The following is a 17,524-nucleotide window of genomic DNA, read 5'->3' as shown; positions in this document are numbered from 1 at the left end:
TCTTAGATTGAAAACTTAATGATTAGGTTACCTCACTATTATCCTCCGATCTCGGCTACAATCGGAGTCAGCAGCGAATAAGAGGATCCATGGAAGGCGGCCGACAGCCGGCAAGTGGAGCGGATGTCAATGGCAGGGCGCAGAGGATTTTGTCCGCTTGCAACCTCAACTTTCACATCGATCTAGGTCCTTACTCTGGTGAGCATGTCCGCATACTATCCAGATGGAGCACGCTCACCAGGCGTTCCCTAAATTATGTGATGATATATTATCCCTGCCACCGCTGCATGATGAAGACGCTGTTTCATATCCCGCCACCGTAGACCCCATCTTCTCGCTACCGTCGGAGCTTCCCGATAGCTTCTCTCCTCTTCCATCCCAGCCAGATGCGACATCAGTATCTCCAGATAGCGGCGGGCCTGCCCCCCCTACACGCCCTCCTCAGCGTCTATCCGTGGAGGCCGTGAGAACCCTCAAGTCATGGCTCAACAACCACCCGGAGAACCCATATCCCACGACCCAGGAGAAGGATGAGCTGGCGCAACGCACCAGTCTGACTCGGGCGCAAGTCTCCAACTGGTTTATCAACGCTCGACGGCGTAAGCGCTCCAGCGGGTATATGTCTGCCCGTCAGAGCCCGTCATTCCTATCCCCCATGGAACGCTGGAGGAGCTCGCCACCGGAAAGCGAGGCCGCAGCCACAGATGACATCCTGCGAGCTCTCGCCGATAGCGATATTTCCGCTTTTTCGGACAGCTTGCCATACACCGTACCCCAGTACGCCTGGTCCAGCAACGACTCCAGCGGCTCCTTCGTTCTCGGGGATGCTTCCATCAGCAGCTGTGGACGCAGCCAGTCATCCAGCTCGGAGATTTCGGTCGCCTTATCATCGCATAGGCCGCCACAACGTCCACCAACCCCACTTCATCGTCCGTCATCTCGTCGCCACCGTCGGAAACACATCCGTCATGCAAACCGTCTGCAGTGGACTCGTAGGCCCTACCAGTGTACGTTCTGCGCGGACACGTTCGCAACGAAATACGACTGGCAGCGCCACGAGAAGGCTCTTCACCTTCCCGTCGACCAATGGCGCTGTTCTCCAGAAGGCGGACTCATCATCGACAACAACGGCACACCTGTGTGCGTCTTCTGTCAACAAGCCAACGCAGACGAAGACCATCTCGAAACAGCACACAACTACAGTACCTGTCTCGAGAAACCATCCGAGCAACGCATCTTCACTCGGAAGGACAACCTCCGGCAGCACCTGAAACTAACCCACCGCGTCGACACTTTCCATGCAGCCATGCTCACCTGGCGCGAAAGCCGAGGCCACCGTATCCTCTCCCGCTGCGGGTTCTGCAGCGCAACGTTCCAATCCTGGCAGGAGAGAGTCGACCATGTCGCAGAGCATTTCAAGCACGGTGCCGACATGAAGCAGTGGATGGGCGATTGGGGTTTCGAGCCGGAAGCTCAGCGGCTCGTTGAGAATGCGATACCGCCATATTTGATTGGGCGTGAGGCGCAGACGCCTGATCCGTGGCGGACATCGGATGTGTTTCCGATGCCGCGGGAGGAGGATGAAGAGGACGATGAAATTCCGTTTCGGTGGGATGTGCCGACTGCTTTGGATCGGTATTTTGATGTGCACCGCGATCTGTTGGCGTTTATTCGCGAACAGATGTCAAATGGATGCAGGCCGTCGGATCAGATGATTCAGGATCGTGCGAGGCTGTTCGCGTATGAGAGTGATGATCCGTGGAATCAGACATATGCGGATGATTTGTGTTGGCTGGAGGCGGTTAAGCAGGAAGCTGGGTTGGTTTAGAGATAGGAGGTTCTGTTTCTAATGACGTCTTGCCACGAAATGCGTTATGCATCTCTGAGTTGTCTGGCCATTGGCTAGTTATGCGTTTGATCTTTGAACTTTGGAGATCTCGGCTGTTTGCTGCATATGGTAGGCCTTGGGTCAATGTTACAGCCTTTGTACACCTTTGACATGATGGATTTTTGGTTGACTCAAACGGGTTACTCACTATTCAGGTGTCCCACGCAATTAGGTTTTCAGCCTCCCCTCCATCCACATTTTGGTGGTAGGACCCTCAGATGTCGCGAAAATATTCCTGGCCCGCTTGACAATCCCCAGAGTTATGGGGATAGATTAGGTGATTTTCGTTATCGCCGGGTCCAAGGAGCACTCCTTGGGGGGTTCGGTCTCCGTCGGTCCAGATATAATGGTGCAATGTACTAGCAGGGATGTCCAATGATAAGACCTCGAATCCAGACCACTTGTTATTCTGTGTATATTTTCAGCCTACCTGTGACTGTAACAGGCCAATCACTGGCTTATCTATCTGATACGGAAGTCATATATAATCCCGCTTCTTTCTGCGTCAATCGTGTCTATTAATCTCTTGATCTATCTCTTGGAATTACTACCGAATTCAGATGACTATGATAGCAACCTGCGAACAGATCGATGAATCCTGGGGCCCGTGGGCACAGAGCTGCCGCGGTGGCTTTGATTTCACCCTTACCTTTGAGGATACCATCCTGATCATTCTGCCCAGTATCCTCTTCATTGTCGCTTCCCTCATTGGCGTGCTTTGCGGAAGGGAGCGGAGGCAGCTCTTACATGCAACACCTTATCTGAGCACCTGCAAACCGGTAGGGGTGCCGAATGTATCCATAATACTGCGGATGACGACAGGCTAACTCACCTTAGCTGGCAGTCAGTCTTTACACTGTGTTACGATTGGCCTCGCTGATATTGTGGTCGAGAACTCCAATTCGAGTCCGCACCAGTATCGCAGCGGAGGTTATATACTTCGTAACAGCGTTTCCCTTAGCGTGGTGGTCGTATCGATTGCACCGCACCGCGGTCGCACCCAGTCTGTTCCTCAGTCTCTTCCTTTCAGTAACAATCATCTTTCAAGCGGTGCGTATCCGTTCTCTCTGGCTTATGCAAAGGGATACTGGCCTAGCTATCGTTGAGACGATCAGTCTCGCCGTCACTGTTGTCTTGGCCAGGGCTGAGGCCCGGACGAAGCCCCATCACTTGCCTACCGCGGCACTGGCAACGCTTTCGAGGGAGCAGCTAAGCGGGCTCTATGGTCGGGGCCTATTCCTCTGGCTAGCGCGTACACTGTGGGATGGTAGGTCTCTCCGTATGCTTATAGTCCATTTAGACTGTGAAGCTGATCTTTCACCTCCGCGTTCTCCCTGCAAGGAAACAAGCGCTCTTTGAAATACAGCGATCTCTTTGGCATGTATGATGCCGCCACGGCGGGCCATTACAATACTCGATTTGGTCAATATTCTCGCTTGAGTCAGGTGCAAGGATCCAAAGCAACTTCTCTGCTACGAGCCCTTTTTCTAACACTACGCATTGAACTGCTGATACCTGCCCTGCCGCGTGGAGTAATGATTGCCGTGACCCTTGTCCAACCTCTGCTACTTCAGCGCATACTAGACTTTGTCCAGGGCGAAGGGTACAGCGAGCGGATGAGTGTGGGTTACGGATTGATTGGGGCATGCGCGTTGCTTTACGGTCTCACATCCATGTTCAACGCATGGTATGCACACGCGTCAAATCGCCTGGCGTTGCAGATCCGCAACGTTCTGGTTGATGCCATCTATAGCAAGTTGCTCCGCTTGCCAATTGCGAAAGCTGACCCAGGCCTTATCACCACCCTGATCAACGTAGATATGGAACATATCATTGAGGGTGCGCGTGTGATTCATGATCTCTGGGCTGCCGTGATCTCCGTCGGTGTAAGCCTGTATATGATTTACTGGAAGTTAGGGCTAGCGTAAGTTCATCATTTAGAAGCATACGGGGTCTTTTTATGCTAAAACTAGTTCAGATTTCTAGGGCCGCTATTAAGTACCGTTGTACTGACCCTATTGAGCACACTCTATGGCGACCCAATTGGCGAGCGGCAGATCAAATGGCTCGCGGCCACGGATAGGCGAGTCCGGTCAACCATGACCCTGTTGTCTCACTACAAGGAAGTAAAGATGTTGGGACTTGCCGCCCAATATATGAAGGAATTGAAGAGACTAAGGATCGTCGAAGTTCACCTGGCACGGTAAGGAGACTGGACTAGACTCATGGATCGTCAGCTAATATTCAGGGCAGTAAATTCCGTCGTGTTTTATCCTTAATTATAACAACGTGTAAGCTCCCCGATGCTGCAGAGCAGGCTTAATGATCCAAGCTAATCTGGTCTATCTTATCGACTGTCCCAGCATCAGCATCTTCTCAGATAGCTCTCGTAGCAGCATACGGCGGGTTTGCTATTGTGTCAAGGACGCGCGACGAAGTGATGACAACTGATACCATGTTCACCTCTTTGGCTCTGCTCCAGATTTCAACAGATCCTCTATTTATCAGCATGCAAGTGCATTCAGCGCATCCAGTCCTTTTTAGAAGAACACTCATCTATGCAAGCCAAGGGCACTCTGTCCCTACAAGAAACGGTTGATGCCCATGGAAAGGATATATTTGAGCTCAACTGCAAACCCTTACCAGATGCTTCTGTGTCACTAGATGGAGAAGAGTGTGGCACACTCATTAAATTTCACAATGCGTGTTACTCTGGGGGGAACACCGAGGGAGAGGTTTTGCTATCCGACCTTACGCTCGTCATCCGTCAGGGTAGTGCGGTCATCGTAGCAGGAAGGTCTGTTCCAGTGCACATATTTTCAGTTTATAGACTTTTTGGCTTATGAGATTTAGCATTGGTTCCGGGAAATCCTCTCTGTTGAAAGCAATCCTCGGCGAGCTCTGCTTCGTGTCCGGATACAGCTACGTCCGTCCACATCTACGTATGGCTTATTGTGCTCAAGAGCCCTGGCTTCTTAACGACACTATTCGCAATAACATCCTTGGTGGCCGTGCGATGGATTCTGGATGGTACCAGCAGGTGCTGGAGGCTGTTCACCTGCTTCCCGATCTCGACAGTCTATCAGAGAGGGACAGCACGATCATCGGCCACGGGGGCTCGAGATTGAGCGGCGGCCAGCGTCAAAGAATTGTGAGTGGGATTGTGTCGTATGCTTCCGTCTCATGCTGACTCTGCTTAGTCGCTTGCCCGCGCTCTGTACTCCCGGCCCCAACTGCTTCTGGCTGACGACATACTGAGCGGCCTGGATAAGAAGACGGAACAAGGAATTATCGGAGCTGTCTTCTCCCCATTTGGTCTCCTGAAGCGCCTCGAGTGCACTGTTGTCCTTGCCACTCACTCCGGTATATCCTTCCTCCCCTCTCCTCGCTCCCGACTACCCGATATTCCTGAAGCTAATACCGGGCTCAGATCTGTGCATATCCAAATTTGATGATGTCATTACTATGGACCAAGGCCGTATCCTCTTTCGTGGTTCATCTAAGAAAACTTCCAATATTGAAGAAATGATTGGAAACAGAAACCTGGGGGGTAATGATAACTTTGAGAATTTGAAAACAGCCTCCACTCCTACAGAAAGTATCACCGTGGCTAGCGTGGATTCAGTGGCTCGCAGCCTACCTGATGAGGATGAAAGCGCGGCCACAGCCCCATCAGACTGGTCGATTTATCTTTTCTTCGCCCGCTCAATGAGTGTCACCGGCTTTCTGGTCTTTGTGGCTCTGGCAATGGCAATTGGGGCAGAGCGCTCCTTCGAAAGTAAGATATATACTTCAGTTCTCGAGTCATCCATGGGTACTACAGACCGAGCGCTAACATTCCTCGAGGTGTCTGGTTGCAGGATTGGGCAGAGTCAAAACATCCAGACCACGTGGCTTATTATGTTGGTATCTTCACAGGCTTAGTAGTAGGAGGATTGATCCTCCTCTATATAACTTGCTGGTCCGTCCTCATTACTCTCCGGTCTATATTGGTTACCCGCTTACAACCAGGGTTTCCCAACAGTGTTTTCTTCGAGTTTCTGATGACTTCATCTTCTATTGGCATCTATGGGGATCAGTTGGAAAGTCTGATAAGGTGCTGCTTCCATATCTTGGTGTCTGCGTCAACATCAACTAACTGCGTCTCGCAGGGGCCCAGTCTCCTACGTAATCTCCAAGGGGTCTGATTCCATCGCAAACAGGTATTTGATATCCACAATACCTGAGCTTTCCTAATATGGCTCGAAACAGATTTATTCAAGACATCATGTTGTTGGACAACGACCTCCCCATGGCTTGGTTGAACACCTTCACAGGTATACTTTCTCTTTCCATTAACAGGAGCCATTCCACTCACGAGTACTTTTAGCACTTTGCGCCGCTCTCGGTGAGACAATCATTGTTCTCTTATCCTCTAAGTACCTGGTGATCTCCGTCCCATTCCTGGTAGGAGGTCTGTGGGTGTTGCAGAGGTTTTACTTGCGCACCTCGAAGCAGCTCCGGCTCATGGACATTGAGTCCAAGGCTCCGCTCTCGGGTTTTGTTAATGACACCATTTCTGGTCTCTTAACCGTTCGGGCTTTTGGTCGAATAGATGAGTTTCAATGCCAGGCCAGGCAACTCTTGCAGACTTCTCAGGCGGCCAACTATATGCTCCTTTCCATACAGGTCTGGCTGAAAATGATCCTAGACTTTATCGTCATGATCCTTGCAGTAGCGGTCACCGGCCTCGCAGTAGGCTTGCGATCACAACGATCAGTTGGCTTTCTGGGTCTAGCGTTGGTTAACCTTGTATGCCTTGCCTCTTCCCTTCGAACCATTTAAGACGCAGGAAGCTAATCGGGGACATCTTCAACCCTCGAATTAGATTTCACTCAGTTCTACTATACGTTATGTTATGACTTTTTGGGTCGATTTGGAGACTTCTATCGGGGCTGCGGCCCGAATTCGTCAATTTAACATCAGTATGACACCGGAAGATGACCCTTCCAACCGGCCTGAACATAAAGCAGGGTTTGCAAACGGCAACGTTGCATTCCAGGACGTCTCTGCCGTCAACGGGTATGACTCGGTTTGTTTGTGAGGATTGTGAGATATGAAACTGACAGTTCATTCCTCTTCATAGAACTAGTGGGGACATGATCCTGAAGGATGTCACCTTTTCAGTTCGGGAAGGACAGAAAGTGGCCATATGTGGCCGAACTGGCAGGTAAGCCAATGCTGCCGCTTCAACCTTCAACTGAGTAATACGACAATAGTAACTGACAGGTACTGTTCATCTTTAGTGGTAAATCTGCTCTTCTGGGAACGCTGCTACGGTTGCTGGACATTCAGCGTGGCGTGGTGACTGTCGGCGATGAACCCATTACAGGCTTCAGTCGGGATTCTATTCGAGGCAGTTTCCTCAGCCTGCCACAGAAGCCTTTACTCTTCGCCAATTCGGTTCGCTATAATATGGACCCCTGGGGCCGGCATGCTGATTCACAGGACTTTGACACCTATGCTAGAGAGTCCTTGCAGCAAGTGGGCATCTGGGAGGTGTTCGAGCAGCTTTACCACCAAAGCCTCTCGGACGCAGGGGCCCACTTTCCCATACCGAAATCGGCTCTCGATCTTGACATTGATACCGACGGGTCACTCACACCAGGGCAGCAGCAACTATTCTGCTTGGCGAGGCTGCTTTGTCGTCTCCGTCAGGAAAGTTCCAAGTTTCCGGTCATTCTCCTCGACGAAGTCACCAGTTCTGTTGACCAGGAGACAGAACGTACCATGCGATGCCTCCTGCGCAACAGCCTGCAAAAACATACCGTGCTCGAGGTTATCCATCGCTTAAAGAAAGACGCTGTTCGTGAGGATTATGACCTCGTACTGGTCCTCGACCAGGGACAGATAGTCGAGTTCGGCCCTCCGGCTGCGCTTCTTAATACGCCAGGTAGTACCTTTCGCAACCTCATACATTCAGGCACCCATTGAGATTCGCATGAACTTATATGAGGTTATCCCGCGTGAGGACTTCATACATCTTCGCAGACTGTTAAGCACTAAGTATCTATGAAGTCTAGCACGCTGAAGGTGTAAGTTCTTCCGGTTCCTCCTTGTATATCCTCGATAATCTTATTGACGTTCGCTGTAGCATTGCTCTTTTGCTTCCCGATTGGCGTGTAAGGAGCATTATATTAAGACGTACTTTCGGACTGGAGAATTGCCGCAAGAGGGGACGCGTTGCGAGACGGAAGTGCGTCCTTTCTCCGCAGGAAAAGAGAGGTCTTGCTCAATGGATGGAGAAGACAGAATTGTGATTTGTCCAAATCCCTACACTTCCTTACCATCAACCAATTGTGTGGCTTCTAGTATCTAGTAGGGAAGTCATGAACAGCTACTGATAGGGTGCCTCAGTAAGCGAAATCGAGTTCGTTCTCGGATCTCTGGTCTTGCCTTTTGTAGCCAACTTCATGGTTATCATCCTGTCGAGGAGTGATAGCGACGCAATTCGATTGTTGTTGGTGAGAATATGCGTATTATCGTGCACACCTAAAACCACCCCATAATACTTGACCCCGTGACATATGTACGAATGGACGTATATATCGACCTGTCCCGTCTGAAAATCTTCGGTTGTATTTCGGGCCTTGGTCTGAACTGAACCACTGTGACAGTGATTGTGAAAGTAGTTTCCAAGCTCCTGGGCGGTTGTCATCTACCTAGAAACTTTTCAAATAAACTATTAAGATTCACATTTTATACAGTATCTCATATATATGAAGTGTAACTTAAAAGCGAACTGTAGCCGCTGACCCCTACACTGAGTACCTTTTCCTCGCCTAATGTGGGCACGAGAGGCGAATTCCAGCGTCTGCCTGCACAAAGTCAAGCCATCCGGGCTTCTCGACTTTAAAGCCCAAATGTTCGTTCATTGAAATGTTTTGTCACAAAACTGTGAGATTTTGAAGTTCTTGTCGAAGATGGAAAAAAAAAAAAACGCATCAGCGCGGAAAGTCTTAAGGCCATATGGAGCAAAAACAGCTCAAGCTAAAGATTGGCATTATATGAGCATCGTTGCTATTCCCTGATATGTATAGTCCTGTAGACGAATCGCTGCCAGCGCTGCAGCTAATTCGGTGGCCAGTTAGTAAGCCGTACAGAGTATGCCTGCCCAAAGTCCACATGTCTTTCACAATGCCAACTGGTATATCCAAGTTTTCTCAATACCTCTGGCTTCACGCATAGTTAAGATAGCTGGCTGATCCTTTGTAACATATATCTCTGTCCCAGCAGCCGTGGGAACTACCAGCACATCGAGACCTTGCGCAAAATGAACTTGATAGTCAAGGCTTCCCGTTCACTCTAAATACCTCGGGAAATTTGTATGTCATTGATGGCAATGTCGAGGATTTCCATCTTGTGAGGCCAAACTCTTGAATACATCGACAGGTATACCGGGAAGAGGAGCTTCCAACTCAGCCTTTGTGCTGCGGACCACAACCCGAATGTATATATATGCCTCGAAAACGTCCTTCCACCAGCGGCTGACAGTGGTACAGGGAGCTAATGGCACTCCTTTCTGGCGTAATCTGTCTCCAATTATATGGAGTAGCTCGAGTGGCAGTGTGGCTGCCATGGTAAAAATAATTCCCAAGTTCCGGGGCTAGTTTGAACGAATTCAATATATCGAGCTTAAGGAAGTGGTTTCAGAACCAAAATGACTCTGGCTAGTCAGAATAGGCAGTCTCGGTACGAATAACAGGAGAAAAGCCCACATAGGTAGCGGAAATGACGGATGATCTGGTGGGTGCCTTGTTACAATGACTGTGGTGTCTCGAAAGATCAAGCAAATTCAGTCAAATTCTCGACTGAACAGTAGCTCTTTGGAAGACCTGTTTTGCAGACACCGCAAATCAGAACCATGAATGTCTCGATCAATGAATCAATTTGTCTGGGAAGCGCTGACAGACTAAGGGGATCATCAGCATACATGGTTGCTGTTCGGGCAAACGTGTAAAGTGAGGATGGTAGCATCTAAAAGATTGGTTTATATATATAGATGAAAGACTCGATTATGTTCATGATGAAGTTCTTGTGAACCAAACGACGAAAGACGGGGGCCTTTTATACTAGGCGTTTAATATACTGAAATGAATAATTACCTAATACTTGTGAATTGCTGTCGATCCTGCGTAGGCAGCATTCATAGGCATCTCCATATAACTCGGCATCTTCCACAAAATTGACACGACGGTCAAGTCTTCTCATTCACTCTGAAGACCTCGGGAGAATCATTATTCACTGATGGTAGTGATGTGGATGTGACTGCCTCTCTCCTTCCCCGCAGGGCCCGCGATATTTGCAACATCTGCTGCATTCCCCCATCGAGAAGGGGATAGAATATCGCCACGAGCATGGTAATCCACAACCAGATAATTCCCACAATAACCCAAGCAGTGAAGAACTGACAAATCTGTTAGCAATCCACCGACATTCACACAAGAAGCAACAGTGACAAATACTCACTCCCTTTCCAAAAACATATTCTGATCCGTACATCGGCAATGGCCACAACACCCAATGGCCCAGGAAAGTCGCAATGGACCAAAACGCAGCAATGCGCCCCCATCTCTTCAGCTCCTGGGGATCAAACGAGGTCCGATTTTGCTGCTCTTCACTACCTTGACCATTCACCGTGATATCGCTATCACTATCCAGTCGCTCGAGTCCCAGCTTCTCCTTGCGGAACTCCGCCCAGTCATACCTCTGCGGGTTGACTAGGGTAATCACGACGGAGTACACTATCGGCGAGAAAGCAGACGCTACAGTTCCATATACGCAAGGTAGTATTTGCCCCGTTGAGCTGACAGACACGGCACCGTAGAAGTGCTGTGCTGTACCCAACCATACGCCGATGCCGGTCGCCATTCCCAGAATTGGGGACAGGATGGCGGCTGCTCTGCTCTGTCGACGCCAGAGGATTGTGAAGGCCATGGGAAAGATTCCAGGACAGGTTACCACACCTATTTCCATAAGTATTTGGACCGACCTTGGTTGAAGTGGAGGCTTACCGAGCATATATAGTGTCCAGCCCAGGTCAATACCAACGTAATGGAGCATAGTGCTGAACCCAGCAGAAAACGCAGCAAAGAAAATGACACCGAAGTGACTGGCACGGATGATGTCCCTGTCTGATGCCGCCCTATTAATGTATTCTCGGTACACGTCGAAGCTTAGGATAGAGCTGACGGCGATGACTTGCGCGGAGAGGGTCGAAGTTACTGCCATGAAGGTAATAAGGAGAACTGCAGCTGCCCCGCCTTTTCCTGCAATGGTCATGGCCGCGTATGGAAGGACAAGGCCGTTGCTCACTTCTGTGGAGGTCATGCGCTGCATTGATTAGCATCTCCTGGGATCAAAAGTGAAGAGTACCTACGCGGGGATATGTCGGGAAGGACGCTGTGTTTTCAAGACCTAAGGCAAGGGAGCTCATAATGGTTCCTAGAGCCCAGGGAATGGCAAAGTAGGCAATCCCACCGATGGTGTATCCCGGTACTACTGAGGAGGGAGCAGCGGAAAAAGCTTTGATGAAGTAGCTGGTGTCCATCTGGCAGAAATGTTAATGATACCTCAGGTCGGTGTGTTTATACTTACGATCACTAGGCCGAAGTTGGAGCAAATATGAAGTATCCCGAACAGGATAGCCTGCGTTTGTTAGCGGAGACAACAGCATGGAGCATAGTACATACACCCTTCGAAGTCATGGTCAGGTACGTCCCATCTTGATTTCCTGACACAGGGTGGCGCTGTGCAGCAGCTTGGACGAGCTCATATAATTTACCAATTGAGCCAACCTCTTCGAAAGTGAATGCTTTGACCGAGAGATAGCATGCGATGATAAGAATGATCGCCGTGTGGAAGTAGTCCGTAAGGAATCTTCTCCGGTAAGCATAGTGTACATCTTCCTCAGCAGGGCACTTACGTGGCTTTAATGCCGCCTACGAAGGTGTACACAGTAACACCAACTGGCAGTAAAAATGTCGCAGCAATGATATGCATCCCAGTTCTATATGGTCAGCAATGTTCGTCAATCTGGTGGCCCACTTACATGGCGGAGATAACAGCAGCAGCGCCCAGAAGCATGTTAGCGCAGGCAAAAATGTTGTTTATCAAGCACAGGGTCATAAAGACCGCGTGTGCAATGCGACCTGAACACATCAACATCAAGTCGATAAGTATAGCTTCCATGCAGCCTACCATATCGGATCCGGACCACTTCGAGCGATGTGTGTGCATCCGGAATCTTCCTCTTGCACGATATTCCAATCAAGGCGAAAAAGACAATCATGGGACTGCAGCCTGCGGCGAACCAGAATGGGCCAGCCACGCCATAATCATAGCCTACAAACGATGCTCCTAGCATTGCTGTTGTCCACAACCAGGACTGTTTACTTAGTAGGGGATGTATCGCTACCGAGGATAGACTCGTACCGAAATTACTGCGGATGCTGTCAAGCCGGTCCGAACGGTGCGATTGGCAGTCATGAACCTGAATAATTAGCATGTAAAATGTCATTAGTGCGGTTGGACATACATCTCAGTCTTCTTGTTATCCTCGCCCGTTGTTTTCTTAAGGATCTTGGTGATGACCATCATCACTGCTTTGTCAGCTGCATCACTCGTCCATTTTTGGTGGACATACCACCGGCGATGATGAGCCCTAGCACCACGACTATAACATATCCAACAGCCTGGGACAGTGGCGGTTGCACTGATGCTCCTGCTGCGCGAGCTTGAATCTCCGACATCTTGTTAAGAAACCCCGGTGGCTAGGCAATGCAGCACTCACTGACAAGAAAGACAAGGCTGACTATGTGGAGGCACCCCGGCAATTGTACCTTTAAGATCTACATCACAGCACACATTATCATTACTATCACGCTATCCGCCGATCATTGTATGCTACTGCGAACATGGTGTTCCCTGATGATACGATAGCCTATGCATATGAGGTGCTTGGACCGTGTTCCAAGATCCTGGGGATAATATATCTAAGTTTAAAGTTATTCGGCCGATATACGTGCATGATTGTCCATATAGCGTAAGGTCAATAAAGTTAAGTTATTGCGTGACAACAACGATAGTTGGCGGAACAGGACCAAAGATAGGGCAGGGGTGAATGCCCCGGGACCCCAAGGTGGCTTGTGCCAAGTTTTCGCCCAACTACCGAGGTCTTGTAAATCTCTACCACAAATCGATGAGTCCAGTTTTCAGATAAAGAGATTCAGAATGATCCCTGCTCTTATTTGGGGTTGTATTGAATATGGGATGCCCGTGAATGGGCGACCCCTCATCTCCCCATCACGTCATCCCGGCCCACTGTGATGCTACAGAATATCCCCTCCAGCGAGGTCTGAATTACACACTTATGGTCCATACTTATTCACGGTCGATCTCTGAGCCAGAAACTCTATAATTAACTGGTCTTCTTGTTCTATTTTTCATATTGAAGACTCAGCCTTTGCCGGTTCGGATAAGCCCAAGCGAGCACCCCTGTCACTAACCTAACATCCTATCTATCCTCCACAATGGCTATCGACAACGCTACATCTCGACCCCGCAAACAACTCATCCTCAATGCATTTGTGGAAATGTGTACGCATCATCCCACTCACTTCTCTTCTCTTCATCGGCTAACATACCCCAGGTAGTGGCCACCAGTCCCCAGGGCTGTGGCGACACCCAGAGGACGAATCGCACCGATTCAACGACATCGACCACTGGATTGAGCTCGCAAAGCTTCTAGAATCCGCTAAGTTTCACGGAATCTTCATCGCAGATGTCTTAGGTAACTCTGAACCTCAGTGCACCTTTGAAACATACATACTAACCTTCCCAGGCGGCTACGACGTGTACAAAGGCCCCCGCAACCTCGAACCAGCCATTATCTCTGGCGCACAATGGCCCGTCAACGAGCCTTTAGCTGTCGTACCTGCCATGGCAGCCGCAACGCAAAATATCGGCTTCGGAGTGACTGTCACAACGACTTACGAGCAGCCGTATCATCTTGCGCGTCGTCTCTCCACTATTGATCATCTCACTAAGGGACGGTAAGTTATCATCCTACACGATCATCCTCACCACCACCAATACTAACACAAACCAGGATAGGATGGAACGTAAGCACCCACCCACCCACCTCAGCTAATAGTAATCACAAAACTAAACAAGCCAGATCGTAACCGGCTATCTCGACTCCGCAGCCCGTAACCTGGGCCACACCCAGCAACCCCAGGTAACCCACAGCTCCACCCATAAATCATTCTACCCCCCCTTATACTAACCAACTTCCAGCACGACGACCGCTACGCCCAAGCCGAAGAATACATCAAAGTCACCTACAAACTATGGGAATCTTCATGGCGATCCGACGCCGTGGTCCTGGACCGCACCCGCGGAATCTACACGGACCCAACACGGGTGCGCGAAATCAACCACTCCGGCAAATACTTCACCGTGCCCGGCCCGCACATCTGCCAACCCAGCCCGCAACGCACGCCCGTGATCCTCCAAGCGGGGACATCTAAAGCCGGGAAGGCGTTCGCGGCGCAACATGCCGAGGCGATTTTTGTGGCGGGACATAGTCCGTCCGTGGTGGCGAAGAATATTGCGGAGATACGGGAGACGGCAAAGACGCAGTTCGGGCGAGACCCCGCGGGAATTAAGTTTCTGGCGCTGTTGTGTCCGGTGCTGGGAAGGACGGAGGAGGAGGCACAGGAGAAGTTTAGGTATTTTAGGAGCTTGGGGTCGATTGATGGTGCGTTGGCGCTGTTTGGGGGGTGGACGGGCATTGATCTGGATCGGTATGGGGATGATGAGGAGTTGAGGCATGTGGAGAGTAATGCTATTCGGTATGTTATCATCTACGTGGATGGTTTGAGGGAGAGATGCTAATGGGTGCGTGATAGGTCTGCGGTTGAGGGTTGGTCGAAGGCTACCCCGGAAGTCGAGAATTGGACTAAGGCTACCGTGGGCCAGCATATCACGGTGGGTGGATTGGGCGCGACACCGGTGGGAACACCGGAGCAGGTGGCTGATGAGATGGAACGGTGGGTGAATGAGGCAGATGTGGATGGATTCAATTTGGTGAGTTGCTCGACAGTATGGAGGATGTGCTTGGCTAACAGGTCCCAGGCGTATGCTATCAAACCCGGCTCTTTCAAGGATATCATCGACCTGCTAATCCCTGAACTTCGTAAGAGAGGCCTCTTCTGGGATGACTACACTGTCAAGAAGGGAACGTACCGAGAAAATCTTTACAGCAAAGAAGGCCAGAGCGGCCCGCCGGCTGATCATCCGGCTGCAAAGTATCGCTGGCATGCAGGCGTTGAAGCGGCGGACCATCCGGTTCCGGATAACTAATTTGTGCACGCCGAGGCAATGTCACTATATTGTGCTGCTGCTGCTTCCATAAATTACATATCCTTCATGTTGGAGTATATATTGAATAAAACATACCACACTAGCTTCTACTCATTTTTGTGCTCTTTCTATGATACATGATCTGTTTGCAGCATCTCAAACCGGAACACCATCAGTAACAGTCCCATACTCAGTCACAGTCCAATTCCCAAAACAAGCATACTCAAACTGAGATCTTTGCAAACTCTTCTTCTGAACAGCCATAAACGTCGAAAGCTCGCACCATCCATCATCGCGATACTCGCATTCCTCAAAGCTAGAATGCAGGGGAAGCGTACGCTGATTCTGCAAAAAGTGAACATAAAACGTCTCTCCAGTACCATCAACATAAGCATCGCTCTGATCACCCGCAGGACGAATAGCAGCCACCTGATTCGGCGCCTTAATGATCTCAATATTCGTCCGACCAGCAAAAGGCACGATTTTACTGCTCTTGAACTGCTGGTACAGAGGGGGCCCAGTGGCAGGCAGGGATTCGGCGAACTGCCGGAACCCAAACGCCGTAAGAACAGCAACTATACCGGCATCATGCGAGAAATCCAGGTAAAGATTCTGGTCCGTTGGGAACGTCACAGGGTTGGTGTCCAAGGTCATGTTAGCATTAGTGCCTGTAGTCTGGAGTAAGTGGCCCTCCACACGGGCGAGGAATTCCTCCACCCAGGCAATTCCCTGCGCGCGGCCCGCGGGACAGGCAAACCCGACCATGTTGGCGAACTCGATGTCGAAGGCGTAGCCGAAGTTTTCGAATTCTTCGAAGGTGAAAAGCTCGCAGAATTGGCTGTAGCCATAGCTGATGGTCTCGTAGGCGCACATATCCTGCGCGTTGAAGCTGTCGGTGGTGGTCCAGTTGTAGGATCCGGTCAGGGTGCGGAGCGCTTCGGTGCGCGCTTTGAGGTATATGTTTTTCCATGTTGATAGGGGTGTGGTGGCGTTGTATGCCATGTACTCTAGTGCACGGGTGCAGGAGTAAGTCCCGATTAGGGAGTTGTTGTAGCCAACTCCTTCTATTATTGGGAGGAGGTTGGCTTTTTCGGTCCATTCAAGGCCAAAGAAGCCGGCGAGAAAGTTCTCCGCGGATTTGAGCATGCGGTCTTGGGTGGTGGTGCGCGCTACCAGCTTATGGGGGGAGCTCGCATTGTAAAGGTGTCCGTAGTTGTAGAAGTTTAGGACGCCGCTGTCGTAGAGCTCCTGGCGGCCTTTGGGGACGAGGATTTCTAGACCTAGTCCGTAGTCCCAATCGTTTAGGAAAGAAAGTGCGCCCGTGAAGTTGTTGCCACTGGCGGTAGAATTGATGATTTTCTGGGCCCATGAGGCCAGACCTTCTGAGGATGAAGGATAACGGGAGCCGTGGCGATGGATCATATGCATCTGAGTGATGTTGGATCCTTTTGGGAGAGGATATTCATCCACTCCGAAGCCATCGGGCACATGGTAAGGGCTGTATGTGTTTAGTAATGGGCTTAACATTGAGGGCCATGGGGAACCCATCACTAGGAAATGTACCTTAAGTTGCCCATGTAATGGAATATATTGCGACCAGCAGCCCCCTCGATCGGTTCACTTGTTTCCAACGGGTCATTTGGAGACAGGGTCTTTTGTCCAAACGGAGCAGGGTTTGTCTCGGCTAAGAAGGGAGCAACGCCGGTTGCAGTCGTGCCTTCTGAAGTCAGCTTGATATAGAGTCCAAAAGAGGAGCGACTGCATACCCTGGTAGCTTTCAGGCGTGGTCTGAAACCAATCAATCCCGGTTGTGGTAGCCGAGGGACTGGGAGTCAGTGGAGTGGCGTTCTGCGAGCGAGCTTCAATGGCAACAGCCTCAGCTAGTGAGGCTACTGCCAGTATAGAAAGGGTAGCAATAGTCGGGTGCATATTGATACTCCCACTTTAATTGCAAGAAACAGTTCAGTCAGCATTAACGCCAGGCAGGAGGGGGCGAGGTGCCAATCTGTAGGCATTGCATGCTCTGGGGGGAAGCAATGAAATGCAAAGCCGTATACATGCCCATCACTGCCTTGTGCATTATTGTGTATATGTCATGCTCAGATACCGTTTGAGTGTACCAGCTGCTGAAGAGTATCGATGCACGTGGGCATCTTCTTGATTGAAATCAGCCACGGCACCACGAAATAGGGTGTCTGTCATGTCTCGGCTACAGCCATCATCTCGCTTACA

General features: G+C 50.2%; 5 protein-coding genes across 5 annotated transcripts; 3 read left to right on the top strand and 2 right to left on the bottom strand.

Annotated features, from left to right (window-relative positions):
- The first annotated feature begins 121 nt into the window (after positions 1 to 121).
- Positions 122 to 2,451, top strand: BDQ94DRAFT_140859 (uncharacterized protein). The gene has a single exon (XM_026765709.1). The coding sequence runs from the start codon at positions 224 to 226 to the stop codon at positions 1,826 to 1,828; it is 1,605 nt and encodes a 534-aa protein (XP_026627779.1). The 5' UTR covers positions 122 to 223; the 3' UTR covers positions 1,829 to 2,451.
- BDQ94DRAFT_177608 (P-loop containing nucleoside triphosphate hydrolase protein) lies at positions 2,449 to 8,187 on the top strand (the record flags this gene model as incomplete). The annotated part of the gene is made up of 18 exons (XM_026772950.1): positions 2,449 to 2,667; positions 2,737 to 2,938; positions 3,038 to 3,155; positions 3,255 to 3,812; positions 3,977 to 4,091; positions 4,221 to 4,325; positions 4,381 to 4,685; positions 4,742 to 5,039; positions 5,089 to 5,251; positions 5,319 to 5,666; positions 5,735 to 5,966; positions 6,140 to 6,204; positions 6,258 to 6,679; positions 6,756 to 6,941; positions 6,997 to 7,097; positions 7,174 to 7,823; positions 7,961 to 8,049; positions 8,143 to 8,187. 18 exons carry the CDS (start codon positions 2,449 to 2,451, stop codon positions 8,185 to 8,187), a joined length of 4,221 nt encoding a protein of 1,406 aa, XP_026627778.1.
- Positions 8,188 to 10,124: 1,937 nt separating this feature from the next.
- On the bottom strand, positions 10,125 to 12,846 carry BDQ94DRAFT_177606 (sodium:solute symporter family protein; the record flags this gene model as incomplete). The annotated part of the gene is made up of 11 exons (XM_026772949.1): positions 12,573 to 12,846; positions 12,465 to 12,540; positions 12,362 to 12,419; positions 12,128 to 12,314; positions 11,979 to 12,078; positions 11,853 to 11,936; positions 11,620 to 11,806; positions 11,525 to 11,575; positions 11,307 to 11,477; positions 10,397 to 11,260; positions 10,125 to 10,334 (listed from the first exon to the last, which is right to left on the bottom strand). Exons 1-11 carry the CDS (start codon positions 12,676 to 12,678, stop codon positions 10,125 to 10,127), a joined length of 2,094 nt encoding a protein of 697 aa, XP_026627777.1. The 5' UTR covers positions 12,679 to 12,846.
- Positions 12,847 to 13,171: 325 nt separating this feature from the next.
- Positions 13,172 to 15,292, top strand: BDQ94DRAFT_177604 (LLM class flavin-dependent oxidoreductase; the record flags this gene model as incomplete). Its single annotated transcript, XM_026772948.1, has 7 exons — positions 13,172 to 13,525; positions 13,578 to 13,718; positions 13,770 to 13,980; positions 14,102 to 14,165; positions 14,225 to 14,781; positions 14,839 to 15,016; positions 15,065 to 15,292. The coding sequence occupies exons 1-7, from the start codon at positions 13,459 to 13,461 to the stop codon at positions 15,290 to 15,292; spliced, it is 1,446 nt and encodes a 481-aa protein (XP_026627776.1). The 5' UTR covers positions 13,172 to 13,458.
- Positions 15,293 to 15,387: 95 nt separating this feature from the next.
- BDQ94DRAFT_177601 (histidine phosphatase family protein) lies at positions 15,388 to 17,221 on the bottom strand (the record flags this gene model as incomplete). The annotated part of the gene is made up of 3 exons (XM_026772947.1): positions 15,388 to 16,790; positions 16,856 to 17,009; positions 17,059 to 17,221. 3 exons carry the CDS (start codon positions 17,219 to 17,221, stop codon positions 15,449 to 15,451), a joined length of 1,659 nt encoding a protein of 552 aa, XP_026627775.1. The 3' UTR covers positions 15,388 to 15,448.
- Between the last annotated feature and the right edge of the window lie 303 nt (positions 17,222 to 17,524).

Source organism: Aspergillus welwitschiae (assembly GCF_003344945.1).
Source record: "Aspergillus welwitschiae strain CBS 139.54b unplaced genomic scaffold BDQ94scaffold_11, whole genome shotgun sequence".
Lineage (NCBI taxonomy): Eukaryota > Fungi > Ascomycota > Eurotiomycetes > Eurotiales > Aspergillaceae > Aspergillus > Aspergillus welwitschiae.
The sequence above is the reverse complement of the archived record's forward strand: the minus strand, read 5'-3'. Positions and strand labels throughout refer to the sequence as shown.

Coding starts and splice junctions, on each gene's coding strand:
- BDQ94DRAFT_140859 (XM_026765709.1), top strand. CDS start 224: ATGGAGCACGCTCACCAGGCGTTCCCTAAATTATGTGATGATATATTA.